This window comes from Prionailurus bengalensis, chromosome A1 (assembly GCF_016509475.1).
Source record: "Prionailurus bengalensis isolate Pbe53 chromosome A1, Fcat_Pben_1.1_paternal_pri, whole genome shotgun sequence".
NCBI lineage: Eukaryota > Metazoa > Chordata > Mammalia > Carnivora > Felidae > Prionailurus > Prionailurus bengalensis.
The window spans coordinates 22,276,976-22,290,358 of NC_057343.1; the positions used below are offsets into that span (position 1 = coordinate 22,276,976).

Here is a 13,383-nt window from a genome sequence, read left to right on the forward strand (position 1 = left end):
AATTTTGTTCAAAAATTTACTAACACTCGTGTATCATTTCAGCAAATCATGTCTCCAATGACAATGCTATATGTGGTATTTGAGTTACCAGTTCTATCTGTGGTATATGTTTACTTCATTATATCTCCTTGTGCAGGTGGACCTAAACATTTATATGTTAACATATATATTATTCTATTAAAATGCAGAGTATTTAATGGAATATTCCTTTAAGCCATCATATTGATATTTTTAAAACTCTGAGTCTAGTTATTATAAACCCCATTTTAGGATAAAATTCAGGATAAAGACATTGGGATGAGCTTGAGAAGCACTGCTGAGACTCTTAATGTTATCCCATGTCCAGTACAATAAGGACTGATAATTATATATGAATCTTTTCTGCTATATTTACATATAGTGAAGAAAAGCCATTAGGAGTATTACTTAAAGATACAACAAATGCCCATTTACTATATGCAAAGAAGAAGAGCAAGTTAGCTTAGAGTTCTTTTTGTATCAAAAAAAAAAAAAAAACCCAAACAACAACTGAAATTTAATATTAGTGGGGGTGGGAGGAGTAAACGTCCAGTTGGAAATACTCTAAAGAATATTGTTACCTTCCATTGCAAAGTGAGTGAATTTTTGGTCCGATTGGCTATCCTTGGTGGATTAGGTACATCAGGTTCACAGCTTAAGGTGGTAAAGCTTTCAGCTTCTGAAGGAGTTCCCTTTATAGAATTATATTCTGCCTGGACTCTATGGTGATAAAATATATAGTTTTAACCAGCAGAATCACTGTATCCTACCTTCAACAGCCATCAACCTTTAAGTACTTGGAAATTAGTAAGGTGCCCTCTAAATATTCTATCAAGAAAACATGGTTGGAGTTTCTGGCCGGCTCAGTTGGTAGCTTGATCTTGGTGGTTGAGTTTAGGCCCCATGTTGGGTATAGAGATTACTTAATTTTTTTTTTGATTTTTTAATGTTTATTTATTTTTGAGAGACAGACAGACACAGAGCACGAGCAGGGGAGGGGCAGAGAGAGGGAGACACAGAATCTGAAACAGGCTCCAGGCTCTGAGCTGTCAGCACAGAGCCCAATGCGGGGCTTGAACTCACAAACCGTGAGATCATGACCTGAGCTGAAGTCAGTGCTTAACCGAAAGAGCCACCCAGGAGCCCCTTTAATTTTTTTTTTAATGTTTGTTTATCTTTGAGACACACACACACACACACACACACACACACACACACACACACACAGAATGCGAGCAGGGAAGGGGCAGAGAGAGAGGGAGACACAGAATCCAAGGCAGGCTCCAGGCTGAGTTGTCAGCACAGAGCCTGATGTGGGGCTCAAACCCATGAATGGTGAGATCATAACCTGAGCTGAAGTTGGATGCTTAACCAACTCAGTCATCCACACGCCCTGAGATTACTTAAATAAAGTCTTTAAAAAAAAAGAAAACACATGCATTAGAAGTAAAGGATGGCCCTTAAAAAAAAAGAAAGACAGGAGAGACCCTTGGCTTTCATCTTTTTTTTAATGCAACCCAAAGTAAGAAACACATTTTAAGTTGTGACAAAACTGTATGTGTGATTATGTACTTTCTCATACACATACTTGAAAGGAAAGAGTCCTGAAACAATATCCCTAAGGGTAATATACAGATACTTTCCATTCTATTTGATTATTTCTTTTAAATAATGCTGAATCTAATCCACAAAATTTCATGATTCAATATGGGTTGCAATCTACAGTTTGAAAAGTACTCAGATGGACAATACGTAGGGTTCACCCACAGAAAGTCTAATTAAAGATTTAATTTTATAGTTTAATAGGAATAATCCTAACACAAATACTTTTTTTTTTTTTAAACAGAGGTGACTAACCAAGTACACTTTAATGACTCACAGCTGGGAAGGCTGAAAATGTTGGTAATTTATAACAGAACTACGCAGAATAAAACAGTATCTAAGTTACTTCTTAGTTAAATGTTGTGAATTTTTTTTTTTTTTAAAGATTTTAAGTAATCTCTATACCCAATGCAAGGCTCGAACAACCCCTCCATCAAGAGTCACACACTCCACTCACTGACTGAGCCAGTCAGGCGCCCCTAAATGTTGTGAAATTTTAAGAGTTTTAATATCCCAAACTCTTTCTGGAACAGGATGTAGTAAAAATACATTAAGTACAAGCCAAATATTATTTATGTTTCTGTTTAGTAAAAATTTCAAAAGCTGGGAGTTTTCCATGTGATAAATTAGATATGTAGACATATTATTATCTATATATTCATTCCAATCCAAAAATCTTACAAACAGGATGATTAACCCTTCAATATAACATTCCAATGCAATGTTTTTGGTTTTTGTTTTTTTTTGGAATGTATTAATACTTGTACCAAAAGAAAAACCAAAGCCAACATATTCCATGTTTTAAATCCAAAATTGGTACTTAAATTATATGCTACGCTATTAATGAAATCATTTTAAAAAACTACCTATACTATATCATATTAGAGCAATACACAGGAGTTCCTTACTTTGCATGGTAATCTGTAGCTGGCTTGAGATCATTTAAAGTGACACTGGTTTCTTCTCCTCTGGGGGGAAAAAAGGAACATTTCACTGTCTGATAAATAAGCATTTCCAGAATATTTACATTATGTGCTACCATTTGTGGTAGTTTATGAAATTATACAGCTTTTTACTTTACCAACTATAACCATGTTCAGATTCCACTAGTACAGAATTTGTGTAATAAGGATATGTGCCAAACTTATGTATTTGCATATCACTTTAAAACAAAAAGGTGTCCTAGGCAAATCAATTGTGTAAGCCAGACTTTTTTTTTTGAAGTGTAGTCAGGAAAGATATTTAGTTTATTAAAAAAATTAAAATCAGTACAGTTTCAATTATTTAAAAATCCATTTTGCCCAATTAAAATGTGAAATACCACGTGTGCTCCTGAAAGCAAAACCACCAAATTTTTACAAGGAGTGTGCCACTACTGCATTTTATTAGAATGTAACATGGAACCTTATTTAAAATTTTATAGTTTAATGAGAAGATTAGAAAAAAAGTGAATAATCTGAAGTATAGCATTTTACTCATGGCCACTATTACACTTTCAGGTTTTCAAACTTAATGGCACACATCTTTTTAAAATAATCATTTGATACGATTACTTGTATATGTGGTCAAAAACCCAGACCATTTTCCATCTTTTTTTTAAAAATCACTATTCTCTGTTCCATTTCCTTCAGCCAAATTTCTCTCCTCTCATTTTATGACATCCTCCTCCATCCTCCATCTTTTCTCAAATCAAAACCAGGAAATATGAGAAAGAAAACCTTTCCCATTGAGGGAAGAACACTTAATGAATTGGGCAGCTTCAGTAGAGTCTTCGGAGAGAGACCTTAATTGGTGCAGAGTAAAGAAGGTGACTAATGTCCCTCTTCTGCTCTCTGATCAGGCTGCAAATGGAAATAAATGCTTCATCTTAGCAGACAGCTATAACTAACTAGAAACAGCCATTAACATAAAAAGAAACCTTGATGTTGATGGTCTTTTATCTCTTATTTACCCCATAAGTAACTCTGTCTCCTTTAAGACTTATGAATAGAATAAACACAAGTAAGTCTCAATAGAGAGAAGGAGACAGGACATTTTTCTAACCCTACGTTACTAGATGATAGATACTGGAGCAGTTTCACTTTCCTTTCTTCCTTACATTAGCTATTTTTTGAAAAGATACCAAGAAGGCTATGTGTCCAGTGTTCTATGTTAATTATCATCATTCAAGTGACTAACCCTTTTGCAATCTTCCCAGTGCTTAAATTATAATAATCAACTTCACTCTTTACTTTTCCATTAGAATAAGCAATATAAACCATTTCTATTTGACAAACGGAAAAAACTATTTTACAACTGTCAGTCATAAATGTCACATTTTTAGCCAATGACTCTAAGGCTTCTTGGTGTGTAATAAAACTTTTGACCCAAGGAAATAAAACTTTTGAACCAATCAAAATATGATTATTAACATACCAACATACAAATAAGGAACAATGATACTAACTTCATTTTCCAATAGGGCATTAGCTTGACATATAAGAATTAAAGCCAACTCCTTGGAGGACAATTACCTGATTTCACAAGTTCACAATCTAAGAGTTCTCCATTTCTGATCTGGGCTTCTACTACTACAATTTATACTTATATCTCAGGAATATGTGAACAGTGAAACATTTATTAGGGAGTCTACGGAAAACTACTAAAGCTGAATGTGGCCAATGGAAGCAATTATTCCAAGGGAGTGTAGACAGATGTGTACCAGCTGGCATTTGGATTACATACACTGAAATCAGTATCAATTATCAATTAATAGATTCAAAATGAAAGCATCAAGAGAGAAAAACAGAACAAAATTAGTATTAAGCTCTTTATATAACCCCCTGGCTTATATAATGGGAGGGAGTAAAACATAACAAATACTTACGCATATACACTTTTATATTTCCCATCTTTCCCAGTACTTGAGACCAGAATATCGTAACTATAGAGCTCTGGCACAGTAGTCTCATCTGTTTCACCATTTATGAAGCTGGAAGGAGGTGACCAGGTTAGTACTACTGTCCTTGACTGGATGTCTGAGGCCTGCAAAAACATAATATTTAGAGCTGTCTGAAACAACTGTAATGAGCACAAGGAACAATGAAAATCTAATGAGGTTTCAAGATTAAACAAAATATATCTGTATCTACTTATACAAAATGGCTCACAAACAGAAGCCTATCCACTTGTAGAAGAGATATAATTTATTGTGAAAGGGCAAATGGGTTCAATAAAAAAATCCAAGGACCATTATGGGCCACTTAAAACTATTAGTGTAAACACCATACACAAAAAAGAATGGGGGAAAAAGTCCACTTATAACGTATTTGAAAAGGTTCATTTCCTCAATTTAGAAAGTATCTTATGGGGTACCTGTTTCAGTCTAGTGTCTAACTCTTGATTGTGGCTCAGATAATGATCCCAGGGTAGTGGGACTTAGTCTTGTGTCAGGCTCTGTGTGAGCATGGAACTTGAGATCTCTTTCTCTCTCTCTTTCCCTCTCTCTCCCCCCTGGCCTCCCCCTCTCTCTTTCTGCCCCTCTCCTCTGCTTGTGCTCCCTGCTTTTAATTAAAAAAATAAATAAATAAATAAAGTGTCTTACAGTAAGAAAACAACTCGAGAAAAATGAGCAAAGGATATAAACTGACTAAAGAAATATAATTTGATAATCTAACAAATGATGTGTAAATGCAGTCACAATTAAATAAATGTAAATTAAAACAAGATACCACTTTTCATCCAACAGACTAGGAAGATTAAAAAGTTAGTAATATGTCCACTGTGTTAAGGTTTATAGAAATGGGTTGAAGTATATATACAACGTTGTATTAGTTTCAGGTGTACAATACAGTGAGACTGAACAATTCTATACATTTCTTAGTGCTCACCATGGTAAGTGTATACTTTTCTTTCTTTTTTTTTTTTTAAGATTTTAAGTAAACTCTAAACCCATTGTGGGGCTTGAATTCACAACCCCAAGATCAAGAGTCACATGCTCCATTGAACTGAGCCAGCCAAGCACCCCTGATAAATGTATTCTTAATCCCCTTTATCTTTTTCACCCATCCCCACATTAATTTCCCCTCTGGCAACCACCAGTTTGTTCTATGTATTTAAGAGTCTGTTTTTTGGTCTCTTTTCTTGTTTGTTCATCTGTTTTGCCCCTTAAATTCCACATAGGAGTGAAATCATATGATATTTGTCTTTCTCTGACTCATTTCACTTAGCATTATACTCTCTAGGTCCATTCATGTTGTTGCAAATGGTGAGATTTCATTCTTTTTTATGGCTGAGTAATATTCCATTGTATATATGTTACCTATATACCACGTCTTTATTCATTCATCTATGAATGGATGCTTAGGATTGCTTCCATACTTAGCTATTGTAAGTAATGCTGTAACATAAGAGTGCATAGATCTTTTTGAATTAGTGTTGAATTAGTGTTTTTGTTTTCTTTGGGTAAAAACCCAGTAATCGAATTACTGGGTCATATAATAGTTATGTTTTTGATTTTCTGAAGAACCTCCATATTGTTTTTCATAGTGGCTACACCAATTTGCATTCCCATTAAAGTGTATGAGGGTTCCTTTTTCTCCACATCCTTGCCAACATTTGTTATATTCTTTTTGATTTTAGCCATTCTGACAGGTGTAAAGTGGTATCTCATACTGGTGTAGTCCCAATAGTTTAATTTTGCTTTTGTTTCCTTGCCTAAGGAGACATATATAGAAAAATGTTTTATGGCCAATGTCAAACAAATTGTTGCCCATGTTTTCTTCTAGGAGTTTTATGTTTTCAGGTCTCAAATTTAGACCTTTAATCCATTTTTAGTTTATCTTCATGTAACTGCATTCGTAATTAAATAAATGCAAATTAAGACAAGGTACCAATTTTCTTCCAACACATTGGCAAGATTAAAAAGCTAGTAATAACCATTGTGTTAAGGGTTTGGAGAAATGCACACTCTCTTAAATGTAGGTAAGACTATATATTAGAGTATGTATTGGTATGATCTTTGTGTAGAGCTACTTGGGAACTATCATAAAAATTTACTTTATAGTTCAAGAATTTCATTCCTGGTAACTTTTTTCAGTAAAATATCCTATGAACTTACATAAGTACATAAATATATGGAAATCATCTGAAATGAGTCTTCTATTTGTATGCTACTTTAGAGGTAAAATTTGCTTTTATATTCATCTCATTTGATTCTTGCAATTACCCTCTAAGACAAAAAAGATACATTTTCCAGAAGAAATGTATTTAGAAAGATTAGGTGACTTCTTTGAAGTCACTCAACTAGTAGTGACTAGGACCTGAATAAATCAGTTCTTTTCCCATTACACAATGCCTCCATACTGAACTCACTTCTAGGTAGTAGCTGTTTTCAGCTAAAACAGTAGTTAGGAAGCTACTGAAATGACAATCCCCTTGTATGGATACTGGGATCAGGAAGTGAGAGAATTATTCTGAAGATAACTCAAAGGTTGAGTCTAAGGAAACCTGGAGTCATCAGACGTTTCAGTGAACATTAAAAGGAAAAGGAGAGGGATAAAAATTCTGAAAGTAAAAAGGTACTGAATAAAAGGCAATCCATGTCTAATTTTAAGCATTATTAAAATAGGGGGTGGGAGGGAGGAAAAAAGAAAAAAAAAGATGTCAGTAGATTTTGACAGAATGAGACTTAAAACAGTTTCAAAGAAGCCCAATAATAAAGACAAATGCTTTCATCTATACAGTTAATTATTTCTAGCATGTGAGGAAATACAATACCATTATACTCCATTTTATGGAAGAAGTAGTTTCAGAAAGGTTAAGTGACTTGTAGGTCACTCAACCCCTGAATGTGTAGCTGAGGCTGAGATTAACACCATGTTCTCCCCTACACGCTGCATCTGAGTCACACTGAGTGAGCTTTTTTGGGGGGGGGGGTTCTCAAATGTGCCATGTTCAGTATTTTTCAAACATTGGTCACTTTGCACTACTCTCCCCACACTAATTCCCACCCCCACCCATAGCCCACAACATCCAATTACTACTTTTTCTTTAAATTTCAGTTCAATTATTCTTCCTTAGGGAAATTTATTTTGACACCCTGTCAAGGCCTAGCCCCCCTATTATTGTATTTTCTTGTAGCACTGTATCTCTTTGTTCTGGCACTTCACAGATAGAATTTTATATTTACTGCATGATTTATTCTACTAACTGAAGCTCTGAGGGCAGGGGCCATACCTATCCTTTGCTTTTCATCCTATCCCCAGCTTTTTTTTTTTTTTTTTTAATTTTTTTTTTTCAACGTTTATTTATTTTTGGGACAGAGAGAGACAGAGCATGAACAGGGGAGGGGCAGAGAGAGAGGGAGACACAGAATCGGAAACAGGCTCCAGGCTCTGAGCCATCAGCCCAGAGCCCGACGCGGGGCTCAAACTCACGAACCGCAAGATCGTGACCTGGCTGAAGTCGGACGCTTAACCGACTGCGCCACCCAGGCGCCCCTCATCCTATCCCCAGCTTTTAGCACAGCATGTGGGATTTTATTACTGGTCAAATATTTATGGAATGAGTAAGTGAAAACTCATTTAGCTTGATGCTCTAAATGAACCAGAGCATGTGAAAACAACTACACACACACACACACACACACACACACACACACACACTCTCTCTCTCTCTCTCTCTCTCTCTCTCTCTCTCTCCTGACCTACACCTCACAAGTAATTTAGTAAAGGAGTTATAGCTACCCAAACTATAAAAACAAACTAAAATAAAACAAAGCAAAACAAAACAATCAGCATTACTTTGTTTTATGACACAGGACTTATTTTACAAAATTACATCTTCCTCATAATGCTTGGCAAGAAATTCTTTAAAAGAATTATTCCACAATTTATGGCCTGAAAAATTACACTTTTAATATTATATACTATAACAAGTAAATACTGCTGGTATTAGCTAGTATGTCATTCAAATACCAATCCTATTAAGGCTTGCAAATTTCTTTTTTTAGTAAATCTAGTGATATACATAGATCTTGGAAGGACATTGACTGAATTTCAATACTACTTATTAAACCCGCTCTTGCTTCAGATTCCTCTTCTGTAAAATAGGGAAAATAGTACACAGAAGGTTGTTCTGGAATTAAAGAAAATAATGGCTATGTTTTCGAAGTACTTTGAATAGAGTCTGACACTAGTAAACTTGCATTAGCTATTACTATGGAATAATTTTGCACATGTTTCTATAATTTACATGTATAAACTCAGTTCTGTTTTGAGAGAGAGAGCGAGTGAGCAGAGGAGGGGCAGAGAGAGATGGAGACACAACAGATTCTGCACTGTCAGAGTGGAGCTCATTTTTTAATAGGCTTAAAAAATTCAATTTGTATGAGCATTTAAAATTAATCTTATGTCAAATCTGATGTAAATATATTTCCTATTAGGAATGATAGCCTTTACTTAGGCTATTTAAAAAACAAGCAGAGGGGCGCCTGGGTGGCGTAGTCGGTTAAGCGTCCGACTTCAGCCAGGTCACGATCTCACGGTCCGTGAGTTTGAGCCCCGCGTCAGGCTCTGGGCTGATGGCTCACAGCCTGGAGCCTGTTTCCGATTCTGTGTCTCCCTCTCTCTCTGCCCCTCCCCCGTTCATGCTCTGTCTCTGTCCCAAAAATAAATAAACGTTGAAAAAAAATTTTTTTAAAAAAAACAAGCAGAAAATTTTACGTAGCCAGTTTTACTGCCATACCTTTTGCTGATTTTCTGATTTCTGCTGTTACATCTATACTTATAAAGGGCTAGGGAATATTAACTTTCTTCTATAGTTTAATTCTTTTTACATCTAGAATTAACTGAATACATTTCACATGGAAATAGTATAAACAGATTTTTAGAAAACTGATGATCAGTGGTACTCACATTATTACATCCTTGTCTCTTCCAATGATTTTCAATGTCATTGCTTAATGACATATGAAGCATATATTAAATCCTAGTTTAAAAAATGAATTCTTGGGGGTGCCTGGGTGGCTTAGTCAGTTGAGGGTCCGACTTCGGCTCAGGTCGTGATCTCACGGTTCTCGTGAGTTTGAGCCCTGCATTGGGCTTGCTGGTGTCAGCCTGTCAGCAACAGAGCCTGCTTCGGATCCTCTCTCTGACCCTCCCCTGCTCACGCTCTCTCAAAAAATAAAAAAAAAAAACATAAAAGAAATGAATTCTTGACTGACTATTCTGCTTCACTGATCAACAGATCTCTCCTTATATGAGATCTACACTAATCCATTATTGATATCACATTACTTATAATACAGATTTTTAAAAAAATTATTTATTAAATTTATTTACTTAGCTTTCAGAGATTGAGAGAGAGCGAGCAAGCAGGGGAGGGGCAGGAAGGGAGGGAGACAGAATCCCAGGCAGGGTCTGCACTGTCTGCATGGAGCTGCATGTGGGGCTCGAACTCATGAACTGTGAGATCATGACCTGAGTCAAAACCAAGAGTCAGACGCTTAAGCAACTGAGCCACCCAGGCACCCTAAATTTTTATTTAAGTAATTTCTACACCCAATTTGGGGCTCGAACTCACGGCTCACGATCAAGAGTCACGTGTACCTCTAATATGGTTTTAAGAAAGGACTTAATTAAAATATACCAAAATCCTATGTGAATAATACTAAATATAAATGTCAAGAAAATACATACAATACTTACCACTGGTTTGACAATGTTGGAAAGAAGTGCTTCAAAAGCTTTAGTTTCTTCATCTTTCTCTTAAAAAAAAAAAAGAATATTAAAAAATGAACTAAATACATTCATCCCTCTCCCTCCACAATGTGTCTTCTGAAACTATGTTTGTAATCTGAGATTTTTATTTCCTAGTTTTTACTTTAGTTTGTATTCAGCAGTTTGTGGCTCTTCAGGTTTCTTCACTTCAGTTTCTATTTCCATTTTAACTGTGATCACTAATTATTATACCATTATATATATATCTGAACAAGTCACTAAGTTTTTCTAATATATATTGTTTCTCATAGTTAAAAAAAAAATACTCTCTGAAATTCTCATTTCCCAATCTCCTACCTCTTAACAGTTACAAGTTACCTATTTGTTTCTTAAAAGGTCTTAACTATGGTTCCCAAAATAAAAATATAAATGACTTGACCAGAACTTGTATTCATAACTGATATATCTGAAACTTTAGCTTAACTCTTCTGAAATATCATTCATTCTGATTTCAGAATGATCAGAAGGTCTCAAAAATATGGGGAAATATTTTTGTTAATATAACAGTTATGAGGTTGTTAAAGCATTAAAATGTGTTGGTGAGGAATGGAAATCATAAAGAAAAGGAAGTAGTACTCAGAGTTCAAATAGTGGAAATTACTCACAAGCTGGGGAAGGTTCCTGGGGAAATATGGGGATTTTAAAAGAAAAAAACTTCTGAAGAAAGTAATGGAGACTACTCAATCCTAACTACAGAGTATATAGATAGACTGGTAAATGACACAATGAGTTGCTTTCAAGGACTTACATATAAAGAAGTTGGGAGAAATAAAAAACTAAAGTTGATAAAAACCAGAACAGCCATGTCAAAGGCACAGAAAGAGAGGAAAATGAATCTTAATGAACCTTATTAGGGTTTTTCTTTCAGACAGAAATTTCTCTTGGCTAGTAAAATTTACAATATAAGTGAAATTACTAATTGAGCTTTCCCAAATTATAAGAAGTACCCTAGCAACAATTTGGGTTCTAAAACTTTTTCTCACATTTAGAAGTGTTATTAATCTACAGCTTATCTGAAGCATGATGAAATAACTGAAAGAATATACTTTTGGTTGATTAAATAATAATGAAAAGTACCAACAGGAATAGATGAGTGTTTTAAATTGTTACCTTCTATTTCTGTATCAATTTGTGCACCACCTTTCCCTTTCCCGGACTTGTTCTTTGTTGATCCTACGTTTACACCACTAGCATTTTGCCCTTTTATAAGCCCATTATGTTCATTTATGGGAGAAGGGCATTTCTGGGGTGATGATGGTGGACTGCTCATTTTATCCTTCTGTGTTCCTTGGCGATCCTTTAATTTTTTCTGCAAACGTTCATATGTTTTGCTAGATCTTTCATCTCTAAAGTTGGACCTTCCATGTGTAGAGTGAGCATCTAAGAAGAAATAAAATAGAAGGAATGGGATAAATTTATCATTACATTATATAAAAATTATTATGAAACATTTCAAAGAATAATTCTGCAAAACAAAGCTATTTCTATTTATCCATCAACTGACAGAACCAAACTTTTTGATTATAATTATATGTATCAAATAAATTTAGAGATAGTTCTCTTCTTCATCTTTTCCCAATTAACTATTAATCTCCACAGAAGCAGCTTGGTGGTATGTTATGACAATCATAGGTGGGGAATAAGATCTGAATTGAAATGTGTACAGTTCTTTTTTTCTTCTGCTCTTTTGTAGCCATCATTTTTAGCATCTCTTTCAACTTCAAACATATAAAATAAGTAAACAGAGGGGCGCCTGGGTGGCGCAGTCGGTTAAGCGTCCAGCTTCAGCCAGGTCACGATCTTGCGGTCCGTGAGTTTGAGCCCCGCGTCAGGCTCTGGGCTGATGGCTCAGAGCCTGGAGCCTGTTTCCAATTCTGTGTCTCCCTCTCTCTCTGCCCCTCCCCCATTCATGCTCTGTCTCTCTCTGTCCCAAAAATAAATAAACGTTAAAAAAAAAAAAATTTTAAAATAAGTAAACAGAAAACCACCACCTGCCTAAATTCCCTGACAACTAAAACAAAACAAAAAACAAAACACCACAAACCAAATCATCACTGAAAAATAAAGTTTCAGGAGTTAAGGAAAAAAAGTGGGATTGTTTACTAAGAACAGAATCCAGGTACAAAATACTGCATCTCTGTATATCATAAACTCAAGGGTGTGATTCAGAAGAACGTATTTATTCTACTAAAAGTCACATAACACTATAATAAAATCAATAAACTCCAAAAATATTGTTAAATTAATTGTCTTCAGAGTTTTTTAGTTTCAATTTAAAATCTGTAATGAGAAAAACATTTTTTAAAAAGCCTCAAAAATCTTAGTAAAGTTTTCATTTATCAGTGTTTTAAGAAAATTAGTACAATACTCTTGAAATGAGTATTACAAGGATAGGTACATAAAACATTAGAATAAAAAAACATAGGCATTTGGTTATCTACATGTAAAAGAATGAGTCTGGACACCTACCTCACACCATATACAAAAATTAAAATGAGTCAAAGACCTAAATGTAGGAAGTAAAACTATTAAACTCATAGAAGGAAACACAGCTGTAAATCTGTATGACTTTGGGTTAGATAATAGTTTCTTTGATATGACACCAAAAGCACAAGCAATCCAAGAAAAATAAATCAGATTCACCAAAATTTTCTTTTCTGCATTAAAGGATACCACTGAGAAAGTGAAAAGACAATATGGGAGAAAATACCTGCATATCATAAATCTGATAAGGACTTGTATCCAGAATACATCAAAACTATTACAGCTCAACAATAAAAAGACAAATAACCCAAATAAAAAAAATGAGTGCAGGATTTGAACGGACATCTCTTGAAAGAAGATAAACAAATGGCCACTAAAGCAAATGAAAAGATGTTCAATATCAGTAATGAGACAAGCAAATCAAAACCACAATGAGACAAAAGTTCATACTTACCAGAATGGCTAGAATCAAGTTTTAACAAGGATATGGAGAAATTAGAACCCTCACACATTGCTGATA

The 13,383-nt window shown here is 34.8% G+C and overlaps 1 protein-coding gene across 1 annotated transcript in view; it reads right to left on the reverse strand.

Annotated features, from left to right (window-relative positions):
* Positions 1-13,383, reverse strand: part of FNDC3A (fibronectin type III domain containing 3A) — a 144,527-nt gene that overhangs the window by 34,631 nt on the left and 96,513 nt on the right. The window contains 5 exon segments of the mRNA XM_043578439.1: positions 600-738; positions 2,529-2,588; positions 4,487-4,644; positions 10,308-10,366; positions 11,490-11,759. Of these exon segments, the coding sequence (XP_043434374.1) occupies positions 600-738; positions 2,529-2,588; positions 4,487-4,644; positions 10,308-10,366; positions 11,490-11,759 (686 nt within the window).